Below are 12685 nucleotides of genomic sequence, written 5' to 3'. Positions count from 1 at the left end.
GGCGGATTCTTAATCACTGTGCCACCAGGGAAGTCCCCAAGTCACTCTTTATATCTGCCAGAGAAGGGCAGAGCTAGAGAAAAAAATTGAAAAGCTGGGATTTTCTATTGGCAATTACAATAGAGGCTGATGTCACAGTGGCATAAAAGGGAAAAAATTAAGATTACCAAAGAATTTTGGGTTTTAGAGGAACAATACATGTTTTTCCTTTAACTCTAAAGGTATGTTTCCCTATTATCTTGTTACACAGAGAATAATAATCACTTCACCAGTTAGAAAGATGGAATGGATGTACCATCCTAGGCGTTTAAAATGGTAAACACCAAACTATTTGTATTAAGTGACCTACTTTTTTCTTTTTAATTTATTTATATTTTTAAAAATTGTTATACAATTTTAAAGGTTACACTCCATTTACAGTTATTACAAAATATTGGCTATATTCCCTGCAGTGTACAATACATCCTTGTAGCCTATCTTACACCAGTAGTTACTGCCCAACCTAAGTATTTTAAGTGAGGCTTGAGATTGTTTAAAAGAAAAGAAAAAGCCAATGAGAAAAAAAAAATCAGTATTTATTTGAGCTCTAATATGTGTTTTGTACACCCACATGATCTTCTGTAAGTTTTCTGATTGAGCAATAATATTCATTATACTTTAAAGAAACAGCCCCAAATGCTTTAAATTATTAGCATATTTTTTTTGAAAGCAGCATCATTTCCTTAATGTTCCATGGGTTCAATCTGATGATCTTGAAGTGACGACACTTGTGTGTTATCTTTCTCTTCATTGTGGTTCTCATTTTTTTCTTCTGTTAATAATTGGTACAAGTGCTCATTGTTCTGTTTAATATTACAAAGAATTGAATCCACAGAATAGCCAAATTCAATAAGGGCATACACACTACCTCCACGTTTATAAAAATGCCCAAAGGAGTGCATAGCAACCAAACTACCAGATGCATTAAACACTGGAGAGCCAGAGGACCCACTAGAAAAATAAGTATCGTAACTAATTGTGTTCGTGCTCCAAGCCTGTGATAGGAAGCTTCTCTGGGTGAACATAGGCAAAGCATTATGAGTGGTATCACTGGGTCCTGCTGCCTCATCTTGATAACCTGGGTACCTCTTCAGCCGCTGCTCTAGAGAAATCACAGCACAAGCATCTATTTTCTTGTTCTGGCCTTCTGGGTGACCAATTAAATAAAGCAAACCACTGGACGGTTGAGGGGAAACTTGTCCAAGTAGGCCTGGAGGAAATCCATTTCCATTTGCCCTTAGTTTTAAAATGGCATAATCGAGAGTTTCATCAGACACCACAAACCACGCCTCCATGGAAAACCAACACATATCAGTAGGGCAGAACTCTTTATATGTGAAAGTGACCTTTGCATATTTGCTTATTATATGTGGCCACAAACTTCGATCTGTACCTTCTCCCACCATGAGATCTAAAACATGTCGACAGGTGAAAATAAAACCATTGTTGATGACAAAGCAAGTAGCACTGCCTATGTTTCCATTATTGTCCCATTTCATGAACCCAACTGACTTACTGAGATGAACAAGACGTTCACAGGTTGCAACTGAAGTAGAATTTTCGGTCACTTTTCCAAAGGACTTTTTATATATGTTGAATTGTTTAAACGTCGGCAGTTGCATTCTCTTCTGTTCTCCCTGAAAATACTTTCGCACACAAAGTGCCTCTTCATTAAAATTTGGATATTGATGCATCATAACTTTGTTCAACATTTGTAAATTCTTTTCCCAGAGATGAGCTGCTTCCCTCTGGATAGCCCGATTAACAGCATATTGCATACCCAGAAGGAGCCCTGGCCTAATTTGTGGGTTTCTCCCCCTATATTTTTTGTAGAAACTATTATTGTAATAATGTTTAATTTTGGAAGTTGTCCGGTATTTCTTATCCTCAATATCCTGCCCTAGACTCTGAGGTGGGAGAATTTTTTCTCTGTTGTGTTCAACATCTTCAGTCTCACTATCATCCTCTGGTTCATGGACTTTGCTCTTAGACTGTATCAAATCCTGGGGACTGATTTCATCAGTGGCATTTTCATCCTTCCGTTTAATTTTTTTAGGGGTACCTTTCCTGACACATTGTCTTTTAGAAATGTCCAATTCTAAGGTTTTTCCAGATACTTTATCCACCATGGAGTGTTTTCCGTAAATTTTCTGGTGACCTTCCATTACTTTCCATTCAAATGTGTCTAGGTCAGACCGAAATCGGCCATCCTTGCATAGGGCTTCTTTGATAGTCTCACCCTTCAAGGCATAGACACAAAGTGTAGTTCCTTTTTCATGAAGTTCCATGATCTTGACAATCTTCTTTATGTTCTTCCCAATAGCAACGACGTGAAAAACAATGCATTCAGTGTTTGGATCTTCACACTGGCGTAGTATCTGATCATCTTCTTCCTGGTTACTCTTTCTTTGACCAAATGTTATTTTAAAATGAGAACCTCTAGGCAGGCATCTCAGAGGCATTCCTAAATTTACATATCCTTTTATTGTTTTTTCTTCGTAAACAATAATGTTCTTTTTAAAACTATTCTTCTTCCACCCACTGAAACAGTCATCATCTCTCAGAACAGAGTAGATACTGTCATTGATTCCACCATATGCTGTAAACACACTACGGTCTGACTTCGTGGAACGTTCATGCAAAGTAAAGGTGAAACAACATTCTTTACTGGTGCGCACATGTGCGTTCTGACTTTTAGGGGATATTTCATGCTCACTGACTTCACTTTTAAGTTTAATGGTGCTGTTACATTCTCGAATGTCAGCTAGAGATTGATCACCAGATGTGCCAGAACATGCTTGCTGCATGACAATATCCTTAAAAAAGGAAAGATAAAAAATTTAATCAGAATCACCTTCAATAATAACGTTCCATGTTTTTCTAATTATAAAATTAAAATATACTATGCTGCATATGAGTTTATTTTTCACTAAGCAATCTGCCAGTGCTTTTGCATGTCATTAAACGACCTTTGAAAACACAGTTTGAGGGCCTATATGATAGTTTACTGTACAATAGTTTCTGATCCATTCTTCTGTTGCTGGATATTTAGAGTGTTTCTAAATTTTTACTATTCTAAATATGACAAACTTTTCTATACCTAAAACATTTTGTCTTAAGTCTTAATATTTCCCTAGGCAACTTGACCTTGGACTTTGAACCTCCAGGACTGTGAGACAATACATATCTGTGTTTAAGTCACCCAGTTTGTGGTATTTTGTTATGGAAGCCCCAACAAAGTAATAAAAATATATTTTCACATATTTTATGGGTTTGTCTCTGCTCTGTTCCAGTGGCATATTTTTCCATATCTGTGCTAAATATTGTCTTACTTGCAACCTTATAATAAGCATTCATATCTGATAAAACAATTTCCCTCACTTCACTCTGTATCTTCAAAAATGTCTTGGATATTAGCCCTCTGCTCTTCTAATAAATTTTGGTTATCTTGTTAAGTGCCAGAAAAATAAACGTTTAGAATTTTGATTGGGCTTGTATTAAATCATTAAATGAATCTGGCAAGGACTGACATTCCAATAATATTGGTTTTCCTACTCATGAATATCTGATATCTTGACCTTGAGTTAGGTCTCCTTTCATGTCCTCCAACAAAAGTTTCTAATACTGTACATAAAAGACTTACAAACCATTTCTTACATTTATTCCTAGGCATCATGAAATAATTTTTCTAGGCATCATAAAATAATTTCATGATATTATGCAGCAAGCATAATCAGAAATAATCAGAAAGATTACTGCTGATCAAGATAAATCCATCTTTTTGTACATATCAATCTTAAATCTAGCCAATTGCTAAATTATAATAATTTCTAATATTTGGCCTATGGATCTTTATGGTTTTCAAAACAGGCAATTATATCATCTGTGGATGCTTCATGAATCTGCCTGTTCCTTTTCAATTCTTAAGTGTATTTTTACTTATTTTCCTTATCTTATTGTACTGGCTAGAATCACCAGTACAGTGTGATGCAATGATGATTATGTAATCATCAGCTAACAGTGAGTATTCCTCCATTCTCCCTGATTGTAAAGGAAATGCTTCTAGAGATCATTTAACACAATGTTTCCTGTTGAATTTCTGAAGATGCCCTTAACTGACATTCTGGTATGCCATTATTTATATTTTTAAGAATAACAGAAGGAAAAAAAAAAGAATAACAGAAGACAACAGCCAAGATGAATTAATCTCATTATAGTCTATTATTCTTACCAATTGTAACTAAAACCTCTGGAAAGAATACAAAAAGCAATGTCTGGAATTTCCACTCTGGCCAAGATGGGAAAATACAGACCTAATTTACATTTCTGTCTGAAACAACATTGATTTAGGTCTCCTTTCATGGACAAATGGACAAAATATATGAAATGGTTTTCAAGACACTGGACATTAGGCAAGAAAGGACAGTGATCCCTGTAAACCAGGGGGAAAAAATGAAGCAAACCATATAATTACCCTAGATTATTCCCTGAAGATAGATTCTGGTTGCCAGGGGTGGGTGGGTGGAGGAAATGGGTGAAGTTGGTCAAGAGTACAAACTTTTAGTTATAAGATAAATAACTTCTGGGGAATCCACTGTACAGCCTGGTGACTATAGTTAAAAATACTGTATTGTATAATTGAAAGTTGCTAAATAAGAGAGTAGATCTTAGAAGTTCTCATCACAAGAAAAAAATTTAACTCTATGAAGTGATGAACGTGGTGATCATTTCATAATATATACATATATCCAATCATTATGCCATACACCTTAAATTAATACAATACTATATGTCAATTATATCTCAATAAAACTGCAGGAAATTTTTTTAAAAAGAAAAGCTATCAACGTAATTAAGTATATCAGGAGACTAAAAAAGAAAAAACATATAACCATCTCAACAAACAGAAGAAAAGGCATTTAGCAAACTCTGACATCCATTTTTGAGAAAAATGATTAGCAGCCTAGAATAGAAGGGAACTTCCTTGATCTCATAAAGGGCATCTATAAAAAACTTATAGGTAATAGCATAATGATGAAAGAATGTATTCCTCTTAAGATTAGGGAAAAAGGAAAGGATGTCTGTTCTTGCCACTTGTATTCAGCATTATGCTGGAAATCCTAGTCAGTGCAATAAGACAAGAGAAATAAAGAAAAGACATTCAGATCATAAAGAAATAAGTAGGACTGTCAAATCACAGATGATGTGACCATCTATGTAGAAAATCCTACAGACTCTATGAAAAAGATACCAGAAAGAAGCAAGTTTAGCAAAGTTTCAGGCTGCAAGCAAAAAATAATCAGAAAGATAAGCTTCTAAAAAGTTCTATTTACAGTAACATCAAAAAAGCATGATATTCATAGGGAAAAATCTGACAAAAGATATGCAAGATATTTATCCTAAAAAAATATTGAAAGAAATTAAACAAGACCTAAATAAAAAGAGAGATATACTGTGTTCAGGATTGGAAGAGTCAATATTGTTAAGCTGTCAACTAATGACCTACAGGGTCCATAAAATTCCAATAAAAAAATCTCAGCTGGTTTTATGTAGAAACTGACAACTTGAGTCATTAAAGTTTATATTGAAATGGAAAGGACCTAGATTAGCCAAAATACCTTTGAAGAACAAAGCTGGAAGTCTCCCACTAACTGACCTTATGAATTATTATACTTCAGTAATCAAGATAGTGTGGTATTAGTACAAGCAGAACAACACACAAATCGATCGATCAATGGAATAGAACAGTGAGTTCAGAAATAGACCCAAACATACATATTCAATTAATTTTTAACAAAGGTGTAAAGGCGATTCAGTAGAGAAAGAGTAACTTTTTCAGGAAATTGTGCTGGAACAACTAGATGCCATATGCAGAGCAAATTAATTAATTAACTAACAAACACTAATGTGTGTTTACTATTATTATTGTTCTATCCACACACTGCATTGTAATAGAATATACTGTATTACTATAGCTCAATCTATACACTGCACCATAAAAAATAACACACTAAAACAGATCATAGACTTAAAATTATAAAAAAACTTCTAGACAAAAACTCAGAAATAAAGTTTTGTGATCTTAGATTTGGCAAAGTGTTCTCTGACATAAATCCAAAAGCACTATAAAAAACTGATAAAATGGGCTTCATCAACATTGAAAATTTTTGGTCCCCAAATGACAGTATTAAGAAAATGAAGAGAGAGAGAGAGAGAGAATGAAAAGACAAGCCACAGACTTAGATAAAGTATCTGTAAATCTTTGTCAAATGAAACAATCTGACAAAGGACTTATTTCCAATGTATATAAGGCACTCTCAAAACTCAACAATTAAAAATTAAACAAACCAATATCTTAATATGGGCAAAATATTTTAGTAGACACTTGACCAAAGAAGATATATGGATGGTATTGGGATGGCTGGAGGACAAGAGTGAGCAAAAGGGAATTATTTAAGGTAATGGAACTCTTTTGTATCTTGATTCTGGTCATGGTTACATGACTGTAGGCATTTGTCATAAGCCATAGAACTATCCACCAAAAAGACCGAATTTTACTGTATACAAAATAAATGCATTAAAAAGTAATAATAAAAGTTAAGTATTTCATGCAACTAGTAAGATAACCAACTTTGTTTTTTGGTATTCATTTGTATCATTTATTTCATGTGCATTCTATTTGTGCCACTTATTCTAGATTTACATTCTCCTTTGTTACCTCATTTAGATCCATTTTCCCCCTCATCATCCCATATTCCCTCCAAACAGTTTGTTCTGTTTTCTAAATGAGTGCCCCAGATTGGTACTGTCCAACAGAATTTTCTGCAGTGGAAAGGTTCATCATCTTTACTGTTCAATATAGCAGCCACATGTGGCTATTGGGTACTTGAAATATGTTTAATGCAACTGAGGATCTGAATTAGTCACTTTTTTCACTATTTAATTTCAGTTAAGTTGAAGTTAAATAGCCAGAAGTGGGTAGTGGTGACCATACTGAACAGCACAGCTCTAGACATTTTCACATGAATATTAAACTTCAAGTTTAAGTTAAATCATTCTCCATAAATAATACAAGGATAAGAACAGTAAATGCTTCTCCTTTACTTACAGAAAAAAATTCAAATACCAAAACATGGAGTTCAAGAAAGTAAAAGATACCACAGCTATTTTCCAAAAAGCTGTTCTACCTGTCTGATTTTTTTTTCAGCAGTCATAAAGGTGAAAAAAAAATGTATTCATGCTAGCTCAGGAACAGATCTTGATTCCTCTAAGTGCCTCTTTAGCCACAAGGTTTTGTGCAGGAAGGTTGAGCTACTTAGCGTATGATGGCAAAGAAGTTGCCCCAGGGTAACAGGATAGACTCATCATCTGGATGGTAAAGAAAGATCTTTGAAATTACTGCAGCTATATTGTTACTATGCAGAAAGCCAGCCATAGGAGTACATGAAAAGCAGAGTACAGAAACTAAAAACCTAAATAAGTCCTTGAAAATATTGTGTACTACTGAATTAAAGCTCAGCTGACCTCTGGACTTTCCAGATGTGTGAACCAATGAATCCATTTATTTTTTTCTCTCAAGGAGCTAAAAAGGTCTCTTTTTGAAACAAGGTTATACAAGCTAAATAAATATTAGCAAATAATGCTGATAAGAATGATGAATTTGGACTTCCCTTGTGGTGCAGTGGTTAAGAATCCACCTGCCAATGCAGGGGACACGGGTTCGATCCCTGGTCTGGGAAGATCCCACATGCTGCAGCGCAACTAAGCCCGTGCGCCACAACTACTGAGCCTGCACTCTAGAGCCCATGAGCCACAACTATTGAGCCTGCATACCACAACTACTGAAGCCTATATACTAGAGCCCATGCTCCACAACAAGAGAAGCCACTGCAATGAAGAGTAGCCCCTCCTCGCTACAACTAGGGAAAGCCCATGACCACCAACGAGGACCCAAGGCAGCCAATAAATAAATAAATTAACTAATTAAAAAGAATGATGGATTTCACCATACAGAATCTTCCAGCAGAAGGTTATTTTAGAACAGTGTTTCTCAAATTGTAATGGGCATGTGAATCATCTGGGTATCTTGCTAAAATGCAGATCATGCAGATCTAAGAAGCTGTCAGATGATATCCACGCTGCTGGTAAATAGACCACACTTTGAGTAGTTAGGCCATAGAGTAGCACCTTGATCTAGAGCAGCACTGTCCAGTGGCAGTTTGTACAACGATGGAAATGTTCTGTATCTGTTTTGTCCAATATGGCAGCCATGAGCCACATATGGCTACTGAGCACTTGACATGTGGCTAGTGCACAAAGACATTTTAAATTTTATTTAATTTTAATTCCACGAATCAATTTTGTCATCTCACAATTAGAGGATTTTTTTCCCTGACAAAATGTTCTTACTGATATAAAGCCTACTGTGATCTTGTAGCAAACTACCTTCCCAGCATTATTTGCCTACTACTTCATTCTTGAATTATCCTTACATACCATCGAGTCTAGCTACACTGTTCCTCAACTATGTTTTCATGTGTACATGACTTTACCCAGACTATTCCCTTATGCTTGAACCCACCTATCTTGTGAAATCGTGTTAATTCTTTAAGATCTTTCTCATGTGGTATGACCTTAATTTCTTGAGTCTGAATTAAGCACTCTTTTCTCTGCACTCTAAAAGCACTTGTTTATATCTTATTTTTAAATATAAATTTATTTATTTATTTATTTTTGGCTGTATTGGGTCTTTGTTGCTGCACAAGGGCTTTCTCTAGTTGCCACCAGCGGGGGCTACTCTTCATTGAGGTTATAAGGCGAGTGTGGAGAAAAAAAGAGAGCGAGCCAGGCAAGCAGATAATGAGGAAAGTTTATTAAAGGGAAACGAGAAAGAGAGAGAGAGAGAGAGAGACTGACCCTTAAGGAGAGCCAGCCCCCTCCCTTGGGGCTGGTTTCTTATATAGGGAGAGAGTTTAGTTTATCAATAACCAGTAGTGGTGCCTGCTATCAGCTGATTGATTTTTGGCCTTGGAGAGAGTCGGAGATGTGCTGGTGGTCACGCAGCCTTGGGGCAGCAGGCCCCAGTGGTTGCAATGGGATGCTTCCTAAGCAATACAATCAATCACCTGAGCTGTCTCTAACTAGTTAGAGTTGTTTTAACAATGAGTCTCCATCTAGGCCCTAACAGCAGAATTTGGGCTTCTCATTGTGGTGGCTTCTCTTATGAAGCATGGGCTCTAGGCATGTGGGCTTCAGCAGTTGTGGCTCACAGACTCTTGAGCACAGGCTCAGTAGTTGTGGTGTACTGGCTTAGTTGCTCCGTGGCATGTGGAATCTTCCCGACCCAGGCATCGAACCCGTGTCCCCTGCATTGGCAGACAGATTCTTAACCACTGCACCACCAGGGAAGTCCCTATATCTTGATTTAGTGTTATCATTTTGCATATTTTGAGTAAAACAGTGCGTTGGTCAAAAATCAGGCTCCGAAGTCTGATTGCCTGGGTTCACATTCTTGCTGTGAAGTCCATTAAAAAAACTGAGTGTGTTTCTTCATTTGTAAAATAGGGATGGTACTATGTATTGCACAGAGTTTTATTAAATGCTAAAGGACATGATCTATAGGAAGTGACAGCTTAACTCCAAGTACTCAGTAATTATTAACTACATAATCATTTTCACCCACCTATATTTTCAATGATACTAAGGGTCTGTACTATTTCTAAGTTACCTTGTTGTCTAACAAGGTACCCTTTCTTTGTTAATTCATACACTATCATTTTGTTTTCACATAATCACTTACATGTATGATCTCCCCAAATATATTTTAAACAACGCGAGAGAAGGGGTTATAACTGCCATGTTTTATGTACTTATCCCCTACCGGCACCCTGAGATTGTGCTACGGTTCGAGTGCTGTCCCAGCAGAGTTCTTTAAAAGTACACATACCTTTGAAACTTCAGGCCTGGAACTCTGGTCTTTTCCTGTAGCACCGAATGACGTGTTCTCTTCAAGCTGCATGAAATTCATGATGAGTTCCAAGAGAATAAAACTCACTTCCACTACCGGCCAAGACAGAGAAACAAGGATTAGATTTACCCCCCTATTTGAAAAGACTAAAACAATAAGACACAAGATATATGGAATAATAAGTTTTGAACACTGGCTATCAGGCAGGGCAGAACAGTGATCTCTGATCCCTAAGAGAGGTAAATCAGAGGTAGGATCTAGGGATATCTAGCTTACTGCCTGCAGAGGGTTTTCAGGCTATATCTCAGGGAAGGGAAACACAAGCAAAGCCTGGCAGTTTCCCTGAATGAGAAGACAAGCAAAGAGTCCTGGGAGGCCCAGGTGGCTGGAGTTTGCAGGGCAGAGTACTAGACAGCCACAGCTACACAGATGGAGAGAGTGCCAGAGATCTGTAATGGGTACCCCTGAAATTTCAGCTAAATTTCAGTGCACGAGTGTGATGAAACTGTTGGAAACCAGGGGAAGAACCACCCAAAGCGGGGAAAAAAAAAAAAAGCAGAACAATTCTGAGGCTCATACAGAGGGAGAACAGTTTCTGTTACTCCTACAGGGAGGAGAATAGTTTCTGTTCCCAGAAGTCAAACTAGAAAACTTAATAATGTGTAACATATCAGGTAGGGTATTCAGAAAGAGATTGCCTCCACAAAATTAGCCCTAGACTAAAGGTTGTCTTGGTCCCACCTGACAAAATTTAAAAGCAAGCTTTGGAAGGATAAAACTGTTTTCAAGTAACATAACTGTACAGTAGAACAAAGCTCAAGAAGACTGATAGGAATAAAAACATTTCTAGCATCCAAAAAATATGACATTGAAAAGCTGGATATCCAATCAAAAATTCTAAGGCATAAAAAGGAGGAAAATATGACCCACAATGAGGAGAGATATGGATGAATAGAAACGGATCCACAAGTGACACAGATGATAGAACTAGTAGACAAGAACATTAAAACCGTTATTACCTTGGATTTCTGGCCAAATAAATTAACAGTGTCCAGATTTACCCTTCAATCTAAAAGCAAAACCAGACAAAATAGGCAAGGTAGATGAAATAGTAATTTGCAAGGAACGGACATTATGCAGTTAAGGGCAGTGACAAATGAGGTGCACGCTGCAACTACTCCAGCTGACTGCCTGGAGAGATTCCAGGCCAGGGTGCAAGAAGGGGCAGCAAGGCAGAGCCAGTTGGAACTCCTGATTTGAGGAGCCAGAGCTGAGAGACCAAGGTGGCAGGAGTTCAAAGGACACAGCAGGGAGAGACATGCACAGAGAGAGAACTCAGGATATAGGAAGGATACAGGAACTCCCGATATATGAATACCCCCAGGTATTCAGCTGAGAATTGCTCAGAACAGCAATGGAAGAATTACCCAGGGCCAAGAAAGAACCTCCTTAAACTGTCAAACCCTCCCCAGATGACACCCCTCTTCGGAATCTCAGTTTCCTCATTTGTAAACGAAGGAGTTTGGTTCAAATCAAACTTTTATTGGTCCTGAGAATTCTCCCCTCTGAGTTTGTAGAAGAAGGCGGAGGCGGCGGCGGAGGCTGCGGCGGCGGCGGCGGCGAAGGAGAAGGATACCAGAGTCCCATCCTCAAAGATCATGATTCAGTATGCCTGGCGTGCACTTATGGAGTTTGTACTTTTAACATTACGCCCCCCACCCCCCAACCCCAACCCTTCACCCCCACAAAAGGCACACAACACGTTGGTTGGAACAGCTACCTAGACGATCTCAAAGTGTCTTTCCAGGTGTAAAACTCTTGACCTTTGAAGCTTGGGGGTAGGGAGAGGGTTACCACAATGAGAAGCTGCTTATGCACCCCTCCTCCCCCCCCCCCCCCCCACCTTCCAAAACCTCCTTGGATCTGGGCTGAGATCCTTCGAACTAGTGCCCTTAATGACCACCCCCTAAGAACTCCACGTCCTTCTCGAGAGCAGAGGAACCACTCACAGAAGCGGAGAATCTGCCCCAAAGGCGCGGGTGACTGCCCAACTGGGATCCGCAGGAGCTGGGGAGACAGTGGCTGGCGCTTGGCTGGTCCTGGAGAGGAACTCAAACAGTGCGCAGCTGGAAGCCCCACCTCCCCGCCTGGGATTTGACATCGCGTCTGGCCAATGGGCGGCAAGGTTGCGGAGGCTGTCTGCCCTCATTGGACAGTAGCTCACTCACGTCGGAAGCCGATTGACCGATTCTGGCCACTGAGGGGGCGGAGGGAAATGATGGGTGTGGACCGCATCACGCGGGCTGACCCGTCGGAAAGCGGTGCGCGGGAAAATGTGTGCCCAACCAGCCCGCTTGCCCTAATGACCCCGGCTCGGTCCCATCCATCCACTCACTCCCCGCACTCGGGCCACAGTCAGCTTCCTTGTTCTGGGACAAACTTGGAGCGATCGTTTCCCTCCATCCCGTCCTGCCCCCCCTCCCCGCGTCCGCTGTAGTTCGGAGTGGACCGGCGCCAGCGCTGGGCGGGAGTGGGAGGAGCTGGCGGATTTGCTCTCTCCCCGCGGCTCTGATTACACAGCGGCTGCGCACAGCGGGAGCAAAGTGCCCTGGAACCCGTAGGGCGGACAGCCCGGCCCACCAGTGCTGGGAGCGCGACCCTCACGGCCCCTTCAGCCGC

At 39.2% G+C, this 12685-nt stretch overlaps 1 protein-coding gene across 3 annotated transcripts; it reads right to left on the bottom strand.

Moving 5' to 3' along the window:
* Positions 1-579: 579 nt before the first annotated feature.
* Positions 580-12109, bottom strand: FAM111B (FAM111 trypsin like peptidase B). 3 transcript variants are annotated; one of them, XM_057728060.1, is made up of 4 exons: positions 12016-12096; positions 11026-11075; positions 9986-10098; positions 580-2855 (listed from the first exon to the last, which is right to left on the bottom strand). In XM_057728060.1, the coding sequence occupies exons 3-4, from the start codon at positions 10064-10066 to the stop codon at positions 723-725; spliced, it is 2214 nt and encodes a 737-aa protein (XP_057584043.1). In that variant the 5' UTR covers positions 10067-10098; positions 11026-11075; positions 12016-12096; the 3' UTR covers positions 580-722. The 3 variants fall into 3 exon arrangements, with proteins under 3 accessions (XP_057584043.1, XP_057584042.1, XP_057584046.1); XM_057728059.1 differs by lacking the exon at positions 11026-11075 and having other exon boundaries at positions 12016-12109; XM_057728063.1 differs by lacking the exon at positions 11026-11075 and having other exon boundaries at positions 9986-10051; positions 12016-12107.
* Between the last annotated feature and the right edge of the window lie 576 nt (positions 12110-12685).

The sequence above is a fragment of the Hippopotamus amphibius genome, chromosome 3 (assembly GCF_030028045.1).
Source record: "Hippopotamus amphibius kiboko isolate mHipAmp2 chromosome 3, mHipAmp2.hap2, whole genome shotgun sequence".
Lineage (NCBI taxonomy): Eukaryota > Metazoa > Chordata > Mammalia > Artiodactyla > Hippopotamidae > Hippopotamus > Hippopotamus amphibius.
The sequence above is the reverse complement of the archived record's forward strand: the minus strand, read 5'-3'. Positions and strand labels throughout refer to the sequence as shown.